The 23,802-nt window shown below is 32.7% G+C and overlaps 2 protein-coding genes, 1 long non-coding RNA gene and 1 other non-coding gene across 4 annotated transcripts; 2 read left to right on the top strand and 2 right to left on the bottom strand.

Annotated features, from left to right (window-relative positions):
• The first annotated feature begins 1,241 nt into the window (after window positions 1-1,241).
• On the top strand, window positions 1,242-10,012 carry LOC105779382 (uncharacterized). The gene is made up of 4 exons (XR_001128983.2): window positions 1,242-1,461; window positions 1,839-9,237; window positions 9,505-9,575; window positions 9,756-10,012. It is a non-coding gene; the product is annotated as an uncharacterized LOC105779382 (long non-coding RNA).
• Window positions 10,013-12,577: 2,565 nt separating this feature from the next.
• LOC105779156 (NAC transcription factor 47) lies at window positions 12,578-13,111 on the top strand. Its single transcript, XM_012602897.2, has 2 exons — window positions 12,578-12,740; window positions 12,876-13,111. Exons 1-2 carry the CDS (start codon window positions 12,578-12,580, stop codon window positions 13,109-13,111), a joined length of 399 nt encoding a protein of 132 aa, XP_012458351.1.
• A 5,229-nt stretch (window positions 13,112-18,340) lies between these two features.
• On the bottom strand, window positions 18,341-18,413 carry TRNAK-UUU (transfer RNA lysine (anticodon UUU)). Its single transcript has one exon. It is a non-coding gene; the product is annotated as a tRNA-Lys (tRNA).
• A 198-nt stretch (window positions 18,414-18,611) lies between these two features.
• Window positions 18,612-21,045, bottom strand: LOC105779371 (probable sodium/metabolite cotransporter BASS1, chloroplastic). Its single transcript, XM_012603118.2, has 7 exons — window positions 20,504-21,045; window positions 20,201-20,341; window positions 19,694-19,849; window positions 19,438-19,559; window positions 19,175-19,336; window positions 19,024-19,084; window positions 18,612-18,938 (listed from the first exon to the last, which is right to left on the bottom strand). Exons 1-7 carry the CDS (start codon window positions 20,900-20,902, stop codon window positions 18,762-18,764), a joined length of 1,218 nt encoding a protein of 405 aa, XP_012458572.1. The 5' UTR covers window positions 20,903-21,045; the 3' UTR covers window positions 18,612-18,761.
• Between the last annotated feature and the right edge of the window lie 2,757 nt (window positions 21,046-23,802).

The raw sequence follows: 23,802 nt of genomic DNA, 5'->3' as shown, positions 1-23,802 counted from the left end.
AATAACATTTTAATATTAAAATACTTTTTACCAATTGAATTCATGAAAATCGTGCTTGAAAATCCGGTACCCAATCTCGTGAAATATTTAAGTACGTTATTACTAGAAAGGGACAACACTATGATTGAACAAAAAATGAAGGGACCCTTTGCCATTAATGGGTCGATGAATCCACCTAAAGAGTCGAGAATTCCGAGAATGGCTGAACATGTCATCAATTTGATTGGAGATGGTGGGAGAATGTTAAATGTAGAGAAATAATTGTCTTCTCTGCTGTTTTGGGACTATGACAATTGACAACAAGAAATTATTGGACAAGAAGCTTGTTTAAACCATTTGGGGGACCAGAATTTGTGATTTTGATACTTATTGAATAAAGAAAGTTAATTTTTTATGCTAAAAATGAAAAGCAATAAATTGCTTTTAGGTGTCAACACCAGAAGAAAATGAGAATTTATTTTGGCATGATGCACATCCTTCACGCGTTTATAATAACCTACCACATCACGCTAGCTAATAAGAGAATCTCTTTTATAAATACTCTTCCAACGATGAAGAAGAGATCAACCTTTTAAGCCTTTAAAGTTATTATGAGCAATTACTCTCTTTGCTAGCAATCAACTTATCCTCTTATTTTTTTTTGACTCTCCTCCTTTTTAGGTGAATTGACGACCACAACAACCCTTATTGTACAAGGTATCAATAATTTATATGTGCTTCTAATTTTAGTCCTTCAACTTCCTCATAAGTCCCCATCCAAGATCTTACATATCCAATTTGAACTAAAAAATATATAACATAATAAAACCAATATCAATTCGTTAAAATGACATAATAATACACTTCTAATAGATTAGATTCAGCTAAGATTAATTGGTTTAATATTCCTAACCAATGTTAATATGTTAATTCGAGTGGATACGTGTTCAATATTTCCAAAGTAGATTAAATAGAATTATTAGTATTAGTAGAGAAGGTAATTAGATATTGTAGGGATTAATCTAAGAATTTGACTAAATTGTAAAAGAGTGAGAAGTGTTGGACCACAATGTGAAAATTTGAAATAAGAAATAACTAGATTAAACGAATGAGAAAAACAGCAAAGAATAATTTAACCATGGGAGTAAAAAATGAATGGTTGAGGATGGATAGCATTGACGCCGTATGTATGGCATGATAATGTAAGTTTTTTTAAATAATAATAAAAGAAAAATGGGATAAATATTTTTGTGTGGACACTTTTTTCATTCTCATCGTCTTCATAAGCTTTTTCTCCATGTCTGACTCTCTCAAAGTAGCTAAGTTTTTTTTCGTTTCTTTTATTTTAGTCCCTTCCTCCATTTTCAACCTATTTCAAGTTTTAAAGCCCCATTTTCACCATGGATTTTAGTGAATTTGCACTAAAAATTTCATGGCATTTTTGGTAAAAGGGAAAAAAAGTTGAGGATATGAGTAAGTAAGGTAAGAAAAACGAAATTTCATACATTTCATTTAATATACATGAATTTTCATGGCATTATTAGTTTTTGGTGAAACTAGTAAGAGTACATGTTCGAAGTGAAAAAGAGTTAAAAGGAGAAAGACGATATGTTTAGTATTACGCATTACTTTTTGTTATTACTTTTTACATATTAAACTCTAAATGAAAATCTCAATAAATTAATTTAGTATTAAGCATGGTTGTTATTGTATTATGAAAATAAAAACAAAAACTTAATATTAAAATGCTTTTTTGTTTTATTATTATTATTTTCTTTTTCTGAGATGATTGGTTGGTATGTTTTTAAGTTGACATAGAAGGGAAAGGGTAAGTCTTACAATTTTTTTGTCTTTCTCAGGCTAATAAAAGTCATTAGTCAACGGTACTGCCTTTATCTTTAAGCTCAGCCTTCTTCTTCATCTCTTATATCTCATACATAATCGGATCCAACTCCAATACCCAGTTCTTCCCCCGGTGAAGCTTCAACCTTTTCAACAAGGCAGCTAAGTATCTCTATCTGCTATATATAAATGTTTCATATCTTTAATCCTCGAGCCCCTTTACTTTATTCTTTTTAGAATTTTGGTGTTTTCATGGAGAAATACATAGGTAATCAAATTTTATAGTTGCTTGCTTCAAACTAAGTTTAAAAAAAAAACTATATATATATTTAATTGTTGAAACCAAGAATAAAGCAGCTATGAAAACATTTCTAACTTCATTGAAAACTTGAGAGTTACAATAGAGTATTTAATACAAACAGATAATAACTAACTATTAACTAATTGTGTTTAACTGCTAACTAACTCTTTTAACTAACTTTATCGATAAACCTATTGATGAAATACTCATAACATGCCCCGTGCTAGTTAACGTTTTCTTCCTTCTATAACTTCATGCTTGTAAGGAACAATTCCAAGTTGACTTCTATTAGAAAATAAAGTAAGTCAGTTTCTGTTAGTTAGTTTCTGTTGTGTTTAGTTAGAAGAACAGTTAAGTAACGGTTCTTGGATTGTATTAAATACGTGTTTTCCTGATTTCTAAACAATATACAGAATTCTTTTCTTCATTGCTATTGTGTAATCCTAGCACGGTATCAAGAGCCAAGGTTCTCTTTGTGTATTCATAAATTTTTCCTCTCATGGCCACCAATGTAGTCCCAGATGGTGTCCCTGCTGTTGGTACGCTGCGTCACTCCTCCAATACTAGGGAGGCTGATCATTCGCAAGGCACTGGTATTGTATGTGCATCGACAGTTCAATATTTCTCTAAACATGACACCATAAAACTTGCATCGCATAATTTTCTTCGTTGGAAGCATCAAATCTTGTTGATTCTTGAGGGCTATGGCCTTGAAGGTTTTGTGTTAGGCACTACTCCATCCCCTCCTCCTGTTGTTCTTGGTTCAGAGGGCTATCAAGTTGACAATCCAGCATTTCTTGTGCATCGTAAGTAAGATAAGTTTCTTGCGTCCTGGCTATTGTCGACTGTTACAGATGAGTTGTTAGTTCATCTCACAAATTCCAAAACTAGTTTTGATATATGGAATGTTATTGAAAGGTGGTTTAGTGCTAAATCTAACCTCAAGATCTCCAGCATGCGACATGCGTTGTATTCCATCAAGAAATCAACTTTATCTGTTAAAGACTATGTGTCAAAGGTCAGACAGTTAAGTGATGACTTGACTGCTGCTGGTAATTTCATCTCGGAGCAAGAACAAGTGAGCGTAATTTTGACCGGTCTTTCAGTTGAATTTGAGTCTATTCGAATTTTTGCTTCTGCTACTCCTTTGTCCCTTGACCTTTTAACAGAAATGCTGCTTGACTGTGAATCCTGACAGTTAGAATTGGTAACAGAAGGTTCGTGTCAAGCCAATCTTGCAACTCGACAACAAGGCACGGAGGATCCTTTGAAACAGTCTAGTGATTCTTTTCAGCGACCTAAAACGGATTATAAAGGATCGGGTAGAGGTTGGTCTCGTGGTCGGTCGCGTGGAAATAGAAGGGGCTGGTCTCGTTCCAGGCCGCAGTGTCAGCTATGCGACAAAGTGGGGCACATGGTTCAAACATGTTATCACAGGTTTGATGAAAGTTTTTCTGGTGTTGCAGGGTCAAATTCCGCTCAAGTTAACTGTCATCAATTGCATGGTTCTGAGTGTTCTTCACCTGTTCATTCTTGCCAAACGGGGGTTCATTACTGTGGCTCGTATGGTCATTTGCCTCCTATAGCTACATCTTCCTCACAATCTGACTTAATTTGGTACCCTGACTCAGGTGCAACGAATCACATTACACCTGAGGTATCCAATCTCACAACAGCTTCTCCGTATACAGGTAACAACCATGTCACTATGGGCAATGGTGAGTCCGTTTCTATTGCCAGTATAGGCTCCTCTTCTCTTTTAGCTGGGACTAGACTACTGAAGTAACAGAATGTTTTGCATGTTCCTGCAGTGTGCAAGAACTTGATGTCTGTGGCATAGTTTGCCAAAGACAATGGTGTTTATTTTGAGTTTCACCCAATTTTGTGTTTTGTGAATGACATTTAGACAGGGGTGACGTTGCTCGAGGGCCACATGCATGAAGGGTTATACCGTTTTTATCTCACCAAGTCAACACCTACTGTTGCCTCGAAGCCCGATTCCAGTTTGTTGAATAGTACTGAACTTACTTCGTTTTCCTTATGGCATAATAGACTCGGTCATCCGTGTAATACTGTTCTTGCTCATGTCTTGAAGTCGTGTAATATTTCCTTCAAACAAGATCGTTTACAACAGATATGTACAGCTTGTCAGCTTGGGAAAGCTCATAAACTTCCCTTTCCAGCTTCAAAAACAATATATATTTCTCCTTTTACACTTGTAGTGTCTGATGTGTGGGGCTCTGCTAGTGTGTCTTCAAATGGCTTTCGGTACTATGTTTCTTTTGTTGATGCATATAGCAAGTATACTTGGATTTATTTTCTTAAAACCAAGTCTGAAGTGGCTCAAAGCTTCCTGAATTTCCACCGCATAGTTACTGTTCAGTTTGGCTGCACCATTAAGAGTCTTCAAACCGATGATGGAGGAGAATATCGTGGCTTGACTGCTACTTTATCGAAGCTTGGTGTGCAACACAGGACAACTTGTCCTTATACCTCGGAGCAGAATGGTATCACTGAGAGAAAACATCGACAAATCGTTGATATGGGACTGTCCCTTTTAGTACAATCACATATGCCATTAACGTTTTGGTTTTATGCATTTGTACATGCTATTTATTTGACTAATCGGCTGCCTACACCTGTCTTGAATCAGTCATGTCCTTATGAAATGCTTTACAAAGTTAAGCCTGAGTATGGCTCACTGCGGGTTTTTGGGTGTGCCTGTTTTCCTGATCTCAGGCCATTTCAAAAGCACAAGTTCTAATTCTGGTCTTAACGCTATGTGTTCTTAAGTAGTGTTCCTACTACTAAAGGGTATCGTTGTCTTGCAGAAGATGGTCGAGTTTTTTTGTCTCGACATGTTAGGTTTGATGAGACTATGTTTCCTTTCAATGAGGGGTTTCAAAAAGAATCGTCTTCCAGATGTGTGCCGAGGTGTTCGTCTCATTCTGTTCTTCCTTTGCAGCCGAGACTGATGTGGTTGGTGATGATGTATACTATAGTAGTGATCCTGTTGATTACGAAGTGGATAGTGAGAGTGATTCCGACGCAGACGAGGTCCCGGATGATATTGACGATGAAGGCGTGAATGAGGATGGAAACGTTAATGCGTCTTCAGTCAGAAACCAGATTCGTCATATTGTGATACACAATAATCTTGGGGCACACATGTCTCGGATAGACCCCGATGCAGCACAGGCAGCTGAGTTTCCGGAGTACCCTGAAATACCACATGCTTACCGAATGGGCGTATATTCTGATCCAGATGAGTTACACGTGGGCCAGAGATTTGAAAGTAAGGAAGAATGCATGTTAGCGATTAAGCGGTATAGCATGAATATATCGGTAGATTACAAAGTCATCGAGTCTAAACCAACATTATATATTGGAGAGTGTTGGAGGTCGGCAGAAGGCTGCAATTACTGAAATGGGCCCGTATTTATCCGGCAAATCGCATCCATGTCATCGCGCTTTGCTGACATGGCAACAAATCGCTCCCTAGAGGGTTACAAAATTAGAAGATATCAATCATAAAAAAAGGTACCCTAAAATCAAAACACTTGCCTAAAACAAAAGGAATAAAAATAGAATCTTCAACCATGCAAAAGAACACCCCTCTAAATCAATTTAATCCAAAATTTAGAAAAAGAAATCTCAAAACCCCATTTCGTATCTGAATCCATAAGCATCAAGAAGCAACAATGGTACACATTAACTTTCGCAGTGACACATGACTTAAAAACATGAAATAACTTGTAAAATAGGTGGGTGCTTGAGTATTTGTGGACAAACGAGACTAAAAACTCGAATATATATATATATATATAGTTTTTTTAAACTTAATTTGAATCAAGCAACTAGAAAACTTGATTACATATGTATTTTTCTCCATGAAAACACCCAAATTCGAAAGAAAAAAAAGAATAAAGGGCTCAAGGATTAAAGATGAAACATTTACATATAGCAGAGAGAGATACTTAGCTGCATTGTTGAAAAAGTTGAAGCTTCACCGGGAAAGGAACTGGGTATTGGAGTTGGATCTAATTATGTATGAGATGTAAGAGATGAAGAAGAAGGGTGAGCTTAAATATCAAGCCAGTACAGTTGACTAAAGACTTTAAGCCTAAGAAAGACAAAAAAATGTAAGACTTACCCTTTCCCTTCTATATCAACTTAAAAATATACCAACCAATCATCTCAGAAAAAGAAAATAATAATAATAAAACAAAAAAAATTTAAGACAAGAGAATATTATTCTGTAGCTAAAATATAAGCCCATCACACTGTAACAAAACAAAACCAAAAAACAGGAACACGTATACAAACGAAACATCCTGATTCCTGACGGGTCCAGGAACTCAAAGTCTGGCCATGAATCCTATCATGGTGTTTCCCTCCACATTGGGTGGCGTCAGCGCCAATGTCAAATCTAACTCAGCACCACATGGAGTAGTGGGTTGTCGCAGAAGGCCTTGATGACTACGAGTAATAATCTGGGGATATGCTTCTACAGCTGCATGTCCATGATCACCAGTGCCATTGCCATAGCCTATTGCATTTGCACCCCCTGGGGGATGCCAAAGAAGTGGATTTCTCTCCCCACTTTAACCCTATAGTAGGAAGAATCATCTTCACCTTGCCCTATGTATAAAATGAATCTATCCCCAACATTTAAGCTGTTATAAATAACAAAACTTTTCCATAGTTTACCTGAGAATACGGATTTCTTGTACCCCTTCCTGCGGATTGTGTAGCGAATTGGCCAGGGTCTTGTGCCGTGTAAAAACTGAAATGTGACTGTATGACCTCCATTGAAAGGTGGCAAACAACTCTGGATTGCTGACGGGACTGCTAACCTCTTTTTGATGTCAGTAACTGTGAGTATCTTTGAGAAAACATGTTTGGACTGAGCTGCCATTGTCGAAACCATTTTTTTGTGAAAGGGTCGTCGACTTGAATTTTGGAAATGAAAACGAATATGAGAGTTCCCACCAATTTTTATTTAATGAGGTGTGATTGGGTCACCTCGAAAAGTGATTGTTTTTAATAAACAATTTGATTTTATTAAAACCACGATTTTGGTCCACGAAATTCAGAAAAACGAGTTCGGGAGTCGGTTACGTACGAGGAAGGATTAGCACCCTCGTAATGCCCGAAATTCGTACCTAGTTGATTAATTAACGTCCCTAATATCGAAAATTGAAAACTTTAAAGATATTTAAAATACGATCCTTTGTTGAAATGCTAAAAATTTTCAAGAAAAGAGCATATTTCATGTTAATCGAGAAAGAGAATTATATCTCGTAAGTCAGGACACAATGTCTTGAATTCCCGATACGTGAATAAATGCCAAAAATTTACTTATTTGAAATATATTCGACTATCTCGAGTTTAGAAAAAGAAATCATGTCTCGTGTTAGGATCGTCCAGATTAAGCAACGAACAAGTAAAAATAGTAGAAGAAATTGAGAAGATAAACACACAAATTTAATGTGGAAAAACCCTTCCAAAAAGGATAAAAAACCATGGGCAGATATAATTTTACTATAATGGCAAAAGAATGAAGAGTACAAAATATGAAGATAAAAACTAAACCCTGAAAACCGAAAAACAAAGAACCCTCAAAACGTAAACACAAAATTCTCTGAATGTGTTATGAGTTCTAATCTAATTGGTGTCTTTATCTAAGATTGTAAAAGAGCCTATTCATAGGCTAAATTAGTAAGTCAAATAAACTATGCTAATAAATGCTAAATATATTATACTAATAAATACTAAATCTTCTAGAAAGAAAATATATTTTTGTTTAACTTGACTCACAAGCAATCTCTTAAAATTTGGGTCACACAACTCTAACATCCCGTAAGTTAGAACACGATCTTTTATTAATTCACGAGATCGTTTAAAAAAACTTATGTTTGAAAAGATTCATTTACTTTGGTTTATCGAGAAAATAAAACCCCATAAGTTAGGGTACGACTTTTCAAATCTTTAAACACTAAGTTTAATTTTTCTTTCTTTGAAAGCAAAATTTTTAATGTCGGGTAAAATGTACCACAACTTTGTGATAAAATGTGAAACGAATTTTAATGTCGATATGTATAGCGAATAATAATAAATGAATAGCAATATGAAGAATAAAATACAAGAAACAGGCGAAAATAATAAACAAAACAAATAATAAGGACAATAAATATATATATAACAAAAACAATTTAAAACTTAATATTATAAAATAAACTTTATATGAAACAATCTAAGAATAATAATGATAATATGACTAACAACTATAATGATGATTGTTGAAATATATATATATATATATTGAAAATGATAAAATGATATAGCAAGAATAAATAATAAACAATAAAATGTGAAAACAAAGGCAAAATAATGAGAATATTAAGTAAACCAAATTAATAAGTCACATTTTATTATTTTTTAAAAAATTAAATAAAATGTAAAAGAATAACAAACAATTTTTAAAAAAAATAAAAACTAAAAGATAACCTAGGACCGAATTGTAACTGGAATAAGATCAAAGAGGAAATTTGAAAAGAAAGAAAAAATCAGGGCCTGAACGAAACGCGAGCAAAGATGCAGGGGCCAAATAGGAAATATTCCCACGTCAATCAAACGGCGTCGTTCTAGGCAGGCACCTGCGCACGGTCTATGGACCAAATTGAATAGGGAGCAAAAATTTGTGCCCAAAATCGAAATAAAAAAACCGCATTGAATATGATGCAAAGGTGGAGGAACTGATTGCGAACATATCCCCCTAAACGAAAACACGCGGATCCCCTTACCTGGTCGGGTCAATTTTCGGGTTTGATGTAAACGGCGTCGTTTTAGCCATTAATGCACAAGCCCAAAACGGCGCTGTATTATGCCCTGTATAAATAGCAAAATAATAAAATTCCCACTTCATTTTTAAGAAAAAAATCAGAGAACTCTCTCAGTTCTCTCAATCCTTTCCCCTTCCGGCCACGACTCCGGCCATCGACCAGCGGCTGGCGTGGCGCCGCCGTATACGGCGGTCGGGTAGCTGAAAAGCTTCCCTTTTTTCTCCGATGCACTCCCTCGATCCCGAAAATGCTCTGGCGCCGCCAATGAAGGTAAAAAATCTTTCCTTTTTCTATTTATTGTCGGTTCGAAATGAAAGAAAAGGAAACAAAATAAAATAAAATAAAATAAAATGAAACAAAATAATCACCTTGAAACTGTATTTTATTCTGTTTTTGTTTTTTTTTTTTTTTGAATCCCCCTTTAAAATACATGGATAATGGCTTTTTTATAGCCAACATTACACCGTTCATTTCACTGCTTATGTTACTGTTTCTTCCATGTTTTTTTCTATTGCTGCGTGATGTCTTGTTTTACAGATGTCAGAGGAGCTGGTGGAGCAGGTGGCGGCAGAGGCTAGGGCAGGAGCGGCGGCACATGAGGTGTTAAGGTTAGGGTTTTTTTTTATTTTACTAAAAATTGAGTTTAGGTTGTGGGCCACTTAGGCCACTATGTTTTTTTAATTTTTGGGCTTGTAATTTATTTTTTGAACTGTTTAATTGGGTTGTTTTTGGTTTGGGCCCGGGTAAAAATGGCGTATCACAGTCATAATTGATGCTGTTTATGCAAGGTTGATGATCCAATGCAAGACGCCAAGGGAGATGATTGATAATCCAATTGTACGTGCAAGCACCTAAGGGAGCAGGAATCATCTACCTAATCATTTCATTTTTGGGTTTGGCGATGAAGGTTGAATTTTACTGCACAAACTATTAATTAAATGATAAGCACTTAGTAATGACGACGACGAGAGTCAACATATTTCGAAATATTTATTTTGAATATAGATTTAATGGATTAAATTATATTAATTTGGTTTAAAAATAAGTCCAAAAACAAAATGTTAAAATGTACATCAAATAAGACTTATAATGAACAAAAATAATTTTAATTTCAAATGTGATTCCACAAAAAAATGTTAAAAGTCGAGAGAAAAAATCTAATTTAGGGTTTTTTACTCAAATAGGGTAGAAAAAAAAATTATGTACTGAAATAGGGTGTCAGAAAAGTTATTTACGAAAATGGGTTATTTTTTTCATTGGTGCCTATCTCAGAGGCGCCAATGAATAAAAAAAATATTAATTTTTTTTTCTTTTTTAATGGCGCCTATCAATGAATATTTTATATTAAATTTTTGTTTTTTTATAAAATATAATTAAATATTTTTCCGGGTCAGTATATGACCCGTATAATACATAGTATTGGCGCCTATCTCAGATGCGACAATGGTGGTGCCTATCTAATAGGCGTCGCCTATCTAATAGGCGCCATTAGTGGTGCCATGTTGAGAGGTGCCAATGGTCTTATTTTATATAAAAATTTGTTTTAAAAAATCAATAAATATTGTTAAATAAATACAAAATCAATTAAAATTACATAATATAAAAAGTTACATTATATAAAAATTAAATGAGTTAACAACAACTATATGATTAAAAAGTTAGTTATAATTAAACTTTTAATAAAATAATTTTAATTTTTTTATAAACTTTTATGTTAAACTCACCAAATACTAAACTAAACACAATAATTTATAGCTTAATCCTAAATTACTAATAAATTAAATTTTAAATAATTACAAACACAAAATTTATAACATAATCCTAAATTACTAACAAATTAATTATAAAATAATTACAATATTCATACAAACAAAATTACAATATTCATACAAAATACTAATCCAAAACTATACATACAAAATTAATTATAAACTAATTACAATATTCATACAAAATACTAATCAAAAACTATAAATACAAAATTAATTATAAAATAATTACAATATTCATACGAAATTATAATATTCATACAAAATACTAATCCAAAACTATAAATACAAAATTAATTATAAAATAATTACAATATTCATACAAAAAATTACAGTATTCATACAAAATACTAATCAAAAACTATAAATACAAAATTAATTATAAAATAATTACAATATTCATACAAAATTACCCATTGGCGCCTCCCTATGAGGCACTTTTAATGGTGCCTCCCTATGAGGCGCCACCCGACCCATTTTCCCCTTTGACCTGTTGATCGTATTTTGACCCGTATTTTTATTTAATTTTTTTAAAAAAATAAAAAAATAATATTTTATTCAAAAAAAAGGAAAAAAATAATATTTTTTTATTCATTGACGCCTCTGAGATAGGCACCAATGAAAAAAGTAACCCATTTTCGTAAATAATTTTTCTGACACCCTATTTCAGTACATAATTTTTTTCTATCCTATTTGAGTAAAAAACCCTCTAAGTTATCATTCTACTATTAAAAAAGGGATAGGAATATGTTTTAGCTTGACTTATGCTTCACCTTTTTCTTTTCAAGCAAGGCTTAGATCAATGACTACAAGTCCTTGACCAAAATTAGAATATGGCAAAATAAAATAATTTAGTATCAATTTCATAAGGATCCGTCAATAGCAATTTTTAAAGCCTTTAACAATCTTACATATTTACTGGCTAAATTAAACTTCCTTGAAAAATATAAAAATTATAATAAATTGAATAATCAAAATATGAAAGCTTCAAAACCCTTTCTTTCTTTTCTTTGCTTCGTGAGGAAGAAGATGAGCCATTTTGTTCTTTTAATTAATTAATTATACTTAACTTAATTAACCTTAAACATAATTAACAAAGTTGGTAACACCGGATAAAAAGAAATGGTCCAATTCTCAATTGGTCCTTTAACTAATTAAAATTCATAGCAATTAACTTTTATCATCTTTACAATTTAATTAACTATCCATTCGTCAAAATTAAACGATCTGTCTATTCTCTCTCTTTACTACCTGTCTATGTCAAAATGAAAGTTGGTTCTTCTTTCTCTATTCTCTCTTCTACCTGTCTATTCTCTCTTAATTTCTGTACCATAACATGATAATATTTAATCAAGAAAGTCTTTTAAAATTAAATTCATTTATCTTTTTTTAATGATATATCATTTTATCATCCATTAAATATTAATCCTAATTTATTTTATGATTATAGAGGTTAATATTTCATGTTGTTTGGTGAATTTAGTAAGATACGTACATTGTAATTTTAGAGAAAATTTAAGTTGACTTAAAACATATGATATATGAATGAGATATTAGAAAGATCTTTAAAGCAATTTGTATTATTTTTTATTTTTTATTTTTTATTATAAAACCTAGCATTACAACTTTTATATTTTTTCTCCACAAAACGACAGAAATCCTACGACCAAACCATGCCAACCTTTCTCGCTCTCTCAAAAATTTCAATTCCTTTATTTTTCTTCTGCCTGTGTGTTTGGCTTTAGAGCTCTTACACCCTTTAAGCTCATATTTTTCTTCTTTTACTGCGACTTTTTCATGGTTAATAACATAGCAGTAGGGGAAAATTTTTAGTTAAAACCATGAGGCACCCACATTCAAGTTTGCCTCTGGGGTTCCGATTTCACCCCACTGATGAAGAACTCATCCTTCATTATCTAATGAAGAAACTGACCTCCTCACCTTTCCCCGTTTCCATCATCGCGGACGTCGATATCTATAAGTTCGATCCCTGGGACTTACCAGGTGAGACTCGCTTTAATAACCCTTTCAATGTTATCATCTAAAGAATCATTCATAAATCATTACATAGCTTCTTGTTATGTTTAAGGCTTGTTCTAGTGGTGGCAGTGTTTCTTTTCTTTTTTTTTGTTGGATCAGATAAAGCTGTGCTTGGTGAGAAAGAATGGAACTTTTTCAGCCCGAGAGACAGAAAGTACCCAAATGGTGCAAGGCCAAACGGGGCAACTAGCTCCGGGTTTTGGAAAGCAACCGGGATTGTTAAGATTATAGTTGCATCTTCAATGGCAGCTGGGAGGGGTGGAGTGCATTTCAATATTGGTGTAAAGAAAGCTTTGGTGTTTCACAGACGAAACAAGCCAAGCACACATCTTTAAACAGATTTTTTATTCCAAACTCACACTTATTACAGTATTTATAGATTCTAATTACATGATAACAAAAACAAACCGGAATATAACAACCAAACTGGTTATAAACTCGACTGACACCGACTTTTACTTATTGTCTGAACCACAACATCATAATACCTTCCTTGTACTTTCTTATAAAAAGAAAGTAGAAGAAGGAAGGGCCCGATATTTGTTTGCGGGTAGCAAGCTTTTTCAGTTATCGGCTCCCTCCACATTGGGCTGTCCCAGAGACAACTCCAAGCTAAGTCCTTGATGGTGATGAGTAATAACATGTTCATTAGCAGTACTGCCACTGCCATAGGCCATTGCATTTTTGGCCATTGCATTTCTGCCAAGGTAGTCGATTTCTCTCCCCACTTCAACTCTATAGTAGGAAGAACCATCTTCAACTTTCACCTGGTGCAAGGTGAAACTGTCACCAACATTTAAGTTGTTATAAACAAAGTTTCTCCAATATCTACCTGAGAAAACGGGTTTGCTGTACCCTTTCCTGCGGATAGAGTAATGCATTGGCCAGAATCTTGTGCCTTGCCAGAACTGAAATATGAGGGCATGACCTCCATTGAAAGGCGGCAAGGACCCCTGGATTGCTGACGGCACCGCCAATCTCATCTTGATGTCAGTATCCGAGAGAAATTTTGAGAAAACAAATTCGGCTTGAGCTGCCATGATAGCTGGGTGAAGAATGTGTGTGCAAAGTGGGGAAGATCCATTGTGGGGGAAGGGCTTTAAATAGATATCCAATGGCAAAGTGATGCATAGTTACTTACCTTTTTCCTTGCATTTGACGCTGCTTTTTTAAAGGTCAATTTTTGCGGCTCCAGACAAAATTGCAACGTTTCTGAATTTTCATATATTGGGCTGAATAAAAAGGATGGTATACATACACAAGCAGACAAACTAATTGCAGCAACCTTAACTGCTATTGTTAACTACTAATAGAAATAGTAATCATGAATAAAAGAAAAAAAAGAACCGCCAATCTCTTCTTGATGTCACTATCCGAGAGAAATTTCGAGAAAACAAGTTTGGGTTGAGCTGCCATGATGGCTGGGTGAAGAATGCGTGTGCACAGTCTGGTTTTCGACGGGCTTTGGTCTACTGTTTCTGGTGATAGTGATACCCAATATAAATTAAATTCATTAAATTCATAAACGGTACTACTTGTGGTGATAGTGATACCCAAGATTCATTATAAAATTCATAAACGCTATCTTTGAGTTTCTGGTTGAAAGTTTTTTTACTTCATTAAATTTTCATATATTGAGCTGAATAAACGTGCCATTCTATATTTATTTTGAATATAGATTTAATGGATTAAATTATATTAATTTGGTTTAAAAATAAGTCCAAAAATGAACATCAAATTAACCTGCTTTTATTAGTTCAATGATGTATAATAATTTATAAATTAGTGTCTCGAAATCTATTTTTAAAAAGGTGAGATTTAGTTATTTTGAAATATTTTAATTTTTTTAATAATTTATTTTTGAAAACACATCAAATCACCATGATGAAGAAAAATATGTGAGAAAAAGAAAAACATATTGACTAGTGATTACGAAGCCTTAATTCTTGACTGGAGGAGACACCAAAGGCCTCGGCCTTTCCATCCCATGGACAGATAGAGAGAGAGGGCAAAACTTTTGATTTTTTTCATGTTGTCAAAGAGTTGAACAATGAAAATAGATAGCAAGCGCCTAAGAACAAGTTCCGGCATACCGGTTTGTTAGGATGCCTCAGCTGCAAAGATTCTAAATTGTGGAATATATATATACGAGTCATTCTCAATCCTTAAATAAGAGGATAATGCACGCACTCAAACCCACATCCTCCTATACTGACAACACTACCCATACCAATTCAGCTGAGATTCAATCAACAAGCATCATGTTATTTTAAATGTTTTCATTCACAACAATTTTTGTTATTTTTAGTTTCTAAAGTAAACTTTAAAATTTTATTAAATCTCAATAATTTAAATAACCGTTTTCATAAAAAAATAAAATTTAAAGAAAAACTATAAGAATTTATAAATGACTTATAATGAACAAAAATAATTTTAATTTCAAATGTGATTCCATGTCATCCTTATTTTTTTCCAATGAGAAAATGAAAAATTAGATTTTTCTCCTGAAAAAATTCAAATTCAACTAAAAATGCTAAAAATTAAGAGGAAAAATCTAATTTATCATTTTACTGTTGAAAAGGGATAGGAGTGTGTTTTAGCTTGACTTATGCTCCACCTTGTCATTTCAAGCAAGGCTTAGATCAATGACTACAAGTCCTTGACCAAAATTAAAATTATTAGATGATCTTAGTGAAATAAGAAACAAATTAATGAATATGGTCAAATAAAATAAATATTACAAATTAATCATTTTTCACTTCTAAGCTTAAAAATAATTTAGCATCAATTTCATCAAGGATTCATCAATAGCAATTTTAAAAACTTTAACAATCTTACATATTAATATATGTATTAACTAAATTAAACTTCCATAACTCGAAAAATATAAAAATTACAAGAAAATGACTAAATTGAATAATAAAAAATATGAAAGCTTCAAAACCCTTTCTTTCTTTTCTTGGCTTCGTGAGGTAGAAGATGAGCCATTTTTTGTTCTTTTAATTAATTAATTATACTTAACTTAATTAACCTTTGATTAATTAAACTTAAACATAATTAACAAAGTTGGTGACTTACAATTACCCTCCACCACCGCATGGATAATTTTCATAAGTTGATGGGACATCTGACGTGTAAGAAAGATAAATTTTCATTGCTTTTTTAGGGTATAAAGTCTTAAAAGATAGGATTTATGGTTTTTTTTGGAATTATATTAATAATATATATATAATCAAATCATAAATATGACCAAAAATACAAAATTCTAATATTAAATCTAAAATAATTAACTACTTATATTTACTAATAAATCTCATTAAAATTTACGATTTCACCGTTGATTAATCCCTAAAACAATAAGATTGTGGCTTTTTAAAGAATATACAAATCTTTGAAGAAATTAAGATCGATCGACTGTATAATCTTGTATTTCTTGAATATAGATATAAAAAAAATTAGCATTTTGATTGCTTGTGTGATTTTGTGCATCTTATGTGTGTGTTCATATTGTATTTTACATATTACGTTCTCATGACACAAAAAAGCTCAAGTAACTTTTATTGTTGGGTAAAGATTAATTTTTATCTCAGTAACTAGAATTATGAAATAAGATGCATAAAAAAATAATTTTATTTATCTCTATTGATTAAAAGATTTAGCTTGTATAAATCATTATCGGACTAATACTAATAATACGGTTAGTTTTTGAAATTTTGACTGTAAATCTTAATTTTATTTAATTACTATTTTAATAAATTTGTGTCGCTCTGCATTGAAATTAATTGCCTGGTAAAATCTTCATTTTAGATGTAACCCTGGAAATTTTTAAAAATAAATTAATTTAGATTATATTTGAATTATACATATTTAAAATATTTTTATGTAAGTGATATAAATTATTTCTAAAATTAATGGTAAATTAAATATTTTAAATTTTAAATATAATGATATTTAAATAATTTTATATAAATTATAAATTAATTTAAAATTTTAAATACTTCTTTCACATCATTGATATAAATAATAGTATTTTAATAATTTTACTTCAAAACGCAAAAACTAAAAGCCTTAATCTCAACTTTTCTGTTTGATGAAAAAAAAACACTTTTTCACTTAAGGGTAAAGTCAGAAATTTTTGTTAGGCGGATTTAAATTATATAATCATGAATACGAATGTAATAGACATATGAGTTGTTCACAAATCATGCAAAATATATATCATATTAATTCAGTTTGTCATGGATTCTACCATAATTCATACTATCGTGGACTTAATTGAATAAATTAAAAACACTAAAATAGTTTAGAAATCATTTAATGATTAAACTGATCAAATCATAAATTTTCGAGCAAAATCTATAAAATTCAATATTAAAATTCTATTTTTAAAAATTAAACATCGATTTAACTTGTGACAAGAATGCAGTCAATAAAATTTAGTGGGAGAAAATATTTTATATTAAAATTAATTTTTAAAATTTACTTAAATAATTATTATTAGTATAGGCTTAAAGAATTTAGTTATAGCTTCATTAAACACTAATTCAATTTCTAGACATATAAATTTATCCATTGTCATTCACAACTTATAAATAGTAGAATAATTCATTTCAGTGCATGTCCTCTTGCATTAGCAACAATGTAATTGCCACTCGATCTAAGACTCGATCAAAAAAGTTGAATTTAAAGAAGAGTACTTTTAAAATCTCCATTTTAGATATAGTGCTGAGTTTTTTTTTAAAAATAAATTAATTTAGATGGTATTTAAATAGTTATATATTAAATATTTTAAAGAATTAATATAAATTATTTATAAAATTAACGATACATTAAATATAATGATAAATAATATTTGCAATTGATATTTAAATAATTTAATATAAAAATTTAAATATTTTTAAATAATGGTATTTTGATAATTTTATTTCAAAAGCAATTAAAACTTATATTTTATTAAATATTTTAATGCATACAAATTTGAGTTTGTTTAAATAATATTTAACCAAATTATAAAAAAATTGTGTTTATAATTTATTTCTTAACTTGAAAATAAATTAAATTTTTATCATACGCGCGTATGCGTGTCCAAACTACTGATTTAAAACATAAATGTGTGGTTAAAAATAACATATACTAATTGATGAAACGTAAGGTTTGAAATTAATGATAACAATATATATACAATATATACGGAATTAAAATAAAAAAAGTTGAACTAAAATATTAATTACATTATAATTTTTATCATGTTATTGTCATTTTTCTATAACACGTTAAAAGAGATCAAATCTGTGAAAAAAACTCAATATTAAAATTATATTTTTAAAAATTAAATATCAAATTAACTTATGAAATAAACGCAATCAATGAGATTATTTATATACACATAAAAACATCTTATATATATATATATTAAGTTTTTCAAGAAAAAATAAATTTGAACCTTTGACTTTGTCCAAAAATAGTAATATTCTGTGGTGTAAAAAAATTGCACGTGTGCATAAAAATTATATTCGCGGTGTAAAAAAAAAAGTGCGCGTGCTTATGAAAAATTAAATAAATGGCGCCGTCTGTGGGAATCGAACCCACGACCACGTGGTTAAAAGCCACGCGCTCTACCGGCTGAGCTAAGACGGCTACTCCCAGGCTCTCTTTAAATTGAATAATAATTTGAAAACAATTGTTGGTTACCATATCGTAATTATAGACTTGCAGTCTGGTCTCTTGTAGTTGATATATATACTCTCTTCCATGTCACATATTTGTTTAAAATTTTTTGAAAATTGGTAAGTGAGAATAAAGGTTAATCATTCATCGCTGTCATTGCCATTCTAATTAATGCAAAACATGTTATTTATATTTCCCCTTCGATGTAAAATACACACACAACATTGACTTTGATGACTACATACATTAACATACATACAAAATGATGAAGAAGAAGAATGAAAAAAAAAGGGTGAGTTTCACTTTTCAAGTTCAACCTCACTCTTGATCTTCAAGTTCCTGTTTTGAACCACTGATCTGTCTCCAAAAGAAGCCTAAGCTGCTACCCATTATATTCATAATCACTGCCGACATGGCAGGCGGTAACGCTACAACTGGAGAAGTGAAATGAGTTGTTGCCAACACCACTCCTAATGAAGAATTTTGCATGCCAACCTGAGTGGGAGATTTCATCAAACACATGTCATGCAATATACGAAAAGTTCATAACGGATTTGGTATAAAGCTCGGAGATGCGTACCTCGATTGATATTGCTCGCCGCTCTGCTTCTCGGAATCTACAAATGGTTGCTGATATGTACCTGCAAATGGTGAAGTCGAGTCGTTCCTTAGTTTCGTTGGAAGTTTGTACCGAGTGTAACAAAAACGAGGAGCAAGTTAGTGATTCTCACCCTACAAAGAAACCGGTAAAATGTAGCAACATCACGGAAAGTATTACAGCACCGAGGCCTCCGGATAATAATGATTGGAGGCGTGAGACTAAAGAGGCATCGGAAACCAATGATGCATTAACTATTGAGGAATTAAAACGGACGACATTTCCCGAGAAAACACTGGCAAGGAATCCCAGAAACCGAAAGTTAGAGGGAATCAATGGAAGGTAAAAACCAAAACCAGTGAGTATCCAATAGATAAATTTCGATGACCGAATAACCTGCATGCAAGTAGCGATGAAAGTAAAACGGCAAATAAAGGAGCAAATGGTGTAATCATTTTCACCACCAAAGGAAATGTGCTTTGTAGGTAAGAACCGAGCAAAACCGGAGCCACTACCACCTGGAACAAAACATGATCGAATGAGGCAGAGCCACATCAACATAGACAAAACATGATCGAATGATAAACATATGGCAATGGCATACGTCTCCAAGTCGAAGATCGTATGAGGTAAAGCATAGAATTGGCTAAACCTGCAGGGTGCTGATGGAAAGTCCAATAGCATCAATAGAAACATATGTTCCTGCTAGAACCATAGTCAAAAGAGGTGTGAGGATCACTGCACCAAGAGTAGTGCAAACCGTCATTACCGTCGATAACGAAACGTCTCCTCGTGCAATAAAGGTCACCTGCAACACTTTTTCAGCAAATAAAAATAAGGGTAACTTTGAAAAAACGAATCAAATGGGTAAAAATACCATTGAAGCCCGAATACTCGAAGTTAGATTGTATTTTGCCCATCTACTCATAAAATGGGAAAATTAATCCTCGAAGAGCAAATTGGTCCTTATGTTAAAATTTCATCCATTTGTAACTGCGATTACTTTGCAATTTTTTGAGTAGAGAGACAAAATACAATCTGAGTTAGGGTCTCCATGGTACTTTTACCGAATCAATGTCTATACCAACAAGAAAAAGCATCCTCAAAATGCAAAGTTTATGCAGAAAAAAGGACTTGAAATGCGAAAGGAAACCCTTACCACAGTGGATGCAGCACCACCAGGACAACAACCTAGCAAAATCAAACCAACAGAAAGAGATGGTGAAAGCCCCAAAGTTTTGCTAATAACCATAGCAAAAGTTGGCATAATTGTGTACTGAGCAACACATCCAAATAGAATCTGATCAAAGTAGGTGAAAAAAGAACTGTTCATAGGCAAAAACTCAAGCAAAATCACTTTATAGGCAAGCCCAAATTCAAGCAAAATCAACTCAAATTGAAAATTGAAGAGTAACCCATTTCTGAAAATTTCAAATTACAAGTGGAAAAAAAAAAAACTCACAGAAAGAGGTCTTCGGGTGAACAAATTGAGCAAGTCCTTGAGTTCTAAAGTGAGACCCATAGCCAACATAATCAACCCAAGCGAGAAGCTATATGAAGAAGGTCCTCTCTCCACGAACCAAGCAAAAGCAGATGGTTTAAAACAAGCCACAATGCCACCAACAGTCACATACAAAGGGTACAAGCTAGCAGCAGTGGATAACATGTTCTCCCATCTGGGTTTTGCTTGAGTGACCGATAAGTGTTCAGAATTATGACTGAGAGAACTGACTATGGGACGGTAACTGGGTTTTGATGGTGAAGAAACTATGGGTTTTGATGTGTGGGGTTTGAAGGTGAATCTGAGATGGGTTCGTTGTGGTGGTGAAAGGAAGAGTCTGTGAGTTAAAGTGAAGGACATGGTGAAGAAGCTGTGTCAATTTTCTTTGCTTTCACCTTTAATGGAAGTTGAAACTATCAAAGAGAAAGGAAAATCTTGTAGAAGAGATACAGAGACAGGTAAGCCACGGAAGTGACACGCTAAAGACATAAAATCCAAGTGGCAGATCTAGGCCAATTATTGTCTCGTGTGCCATGTTCAGATTTTCAGAGATTCTGCTCCTTCATTTTCCTTCATTTAAAATTTGTCGATCCCTGTACTATATTTAATTTGAGGATTTAGTTCATCAAATGTTTTAATTTGAGATAATTTGGTCCTTTTATTATTAATATTATGCTTTACTAAAAAACATTGATATTATAACCAAATTTTGTTAGTGAACGAATCACGAGGTTGCGTTGAATTTTTTTTAAAATGGAGCAATTTACCTAAAAAGGCCATTTTTTTTCAAAATTTACCGAAATGGGCCGATTTTTTAATTATTTACCGGAATGGGTCATTTTCCGCGAAATCGCGTCCACGTAAGCACGATGTCAGGGTACGTGTCAGGACATCGCATCCACATCAGCGCGATTTGCTTACGTGGACACAAATCGCGTCCTTGAGGGAGCGATTTGCTGACGTGGCATGAACAGTTTATGTTTTTAAGCTTGGAAAACTTTGAAAGGCCATAACTTTTGGCTCGGTTGTCCGATTGAGACGATTTTTTTGATTTCGAATAACTTTTCGAGATCTACGCGCTGAAAAACTGCTTAGAGATGAATAGAGACTAATTTGTAAAGTATAATTTGTTAGTTACGAGTATAGGGACTAAAGTGTAATTATTTCAAAATTAGCATGAAATTTTTGTATTTAAGAATATTTGAATGTTATGGAAGGATGAAATTGAATTTGAATTGAAAAACGAAGCTTAGATTTGAAAATATGACTATTTAGGTTTTAGGGACTAAATTGAATAAAATGGAAAATTTTAGGGAACTTCTCAAAAGCAGAATGAGTTGACTTATACCTATAACAGGATGATATAAGACAATTCTGTAAAAAACAATCCGGTGTTTACTTCAAATAAATAAGGAAAATAATGATTTGAATGTTTCAAAATTCAATTTTAAACCGAAAAAATCAAAATTTAGGGGCAAAAAAGGATCTTTTTAAAAAAAAACTGCGGCAAACCGCCTTCGGCTGTTTGTCAGCGCGTAGATCTCAAAAATTTATTCGAAATCAAAAAAAAAATCATCTCAATCGGACAACCGAGCCAAAAGTTATGGCCTTTCAAAGTTTTCCAAGCTTAAAAACATAAACTGTTCATGCCACGTCAGCAAATCGCACCCTCAAGGACGCGATTTGTGTCCACGTAAGCAAATCGCGCTGACGTGGACGCGATGTACTGACAGTACCCTGACATCGCGCTGACGTGGACGCGATTTCGCGGAAAATGGCCCATTCCGGTAAATAATTAAAAAACCGGCCCATTTCGGTAAATATTAAAAAAAAGGGGCTTTTTTTGGTCATTTGCCCGTTAAAATGACCATTTGCGGAAAATAACTATTTTAATAATCATATTTTTTTAGTAGAAATTTTGTGGTTTTGAATTTTTTTAAAAGGTTAATGTACAAATATGGTATCGTCGAGATAAACAAGTCCCCAATGTCGTGACTTAAATCGATAAAAAGTGACATCTTGACATCAAATTTTTGAAGTCGTGACGACACTCATTGTTTGATAAGGTTGCGATGATATCCATGGTGTCGTGATAAGGGAAGTCAGTGAGTTACGTCTCGACTTGGAACCTCCAAAGTCGCGATGTCAACCCAATAATTTAAAAATTTTACAATTTGATCTTAATTCGACCTCAGGTTAGTGGAATACTTAACATCATGCAAAAATAGTTAAATTGTGTTGTAATTAGTTGTGGTTGCTCCGATAACGAATATGATATCTTGTAGCTTGGACCCATCGATCGGGTTAAGTATGAGATGTTACGGTTAAGTAATGCGAAATTAAAACAAAAGGACTAAAATTGTAAGTTAAATATAGTACAACTATAAAGATAAACCATAACTTGAACTTTGTTTTAAAAAAAATTGAAGAAAATTAATGGAATGTATGAGTTGAGTTGATTTTAGATCGGTCAATCAAGACCAAATCAAATCAGATTTTAGTTTTTTATCATTTCGAGTTTAAGATTGCTTTCAAATTCAATCCATTTTAGACTCGAATATTTTAGAAGTATAAATCATTTTAGGTGTTGTTTTTTTTATGATAAAATCAAATAAAGATTTTCAAGCTATCCACCCTATATTAACACATTTAATACTTTCTATTACTTTTTTTCTTCCTTAATGGCACCCTAAACTAAATGATACCAAATTAATCCACATTAATAAAAATCAAATACTACTATATATATTAATTAATTACAATTTACTTGAAACTACAAGAAAGTAAGTATCAAGTTACATATATTTATTGCCAAAACACACACAAACTTACTATATATATATATATACTATTCATTACCAATGCCCACCACCTCAAATAGATAAAAAGGGCTAAACAACCCAACAACCCTAGTTGCGGGAAGGACGACCGGCCTTACAACTATTGGGTGCATGAGGCTCGAGAAGTGTGGGGGCATCGGTGCTGCCACTCGCCGACTTCTTCTGTTGAACTTGCTGGTGTCCTTCAGTACCATAGCCCTTTTGCTTATAATCTTCCATATCTTTGTAGTTAACATAAGGGCTGGTGTTTATAGGTAACCCTTGTAACATTTCATTGTTTTGGCATTGTTGTTGGTGTGGGAAAGCTTGTTGTTCATTGGATTTGGACATGCTTATGTCTGGTTTTTTTGTTGTTGTTTTGTTTTAAATTGTGTTTGGAATTATAGAACGTGGCTTTTTTATGCATGAAGCAAATGAACA

This window comes from Gossypium raimondii, chromosome 4 (genome assembly GCF_025698545.1).
Source record: "Gossypium raimondii isolate GPD5lz chromosome 4, ASM2569854v1, whole genome shotgun sequence".
In the NCBI taxonomy this organism is placed as follows: Eukaryota; Viridiplantae; Streptophyta; class Magnoliopsida; order Malvales; family Malvaceae; genus Gossypium; species Gossypium raimondii.
The sequence above is the reverse complement of the archived record's forward strand: the minus strand, read 5'-3'. Positions and strand labels throughout refer to the sequence as shown.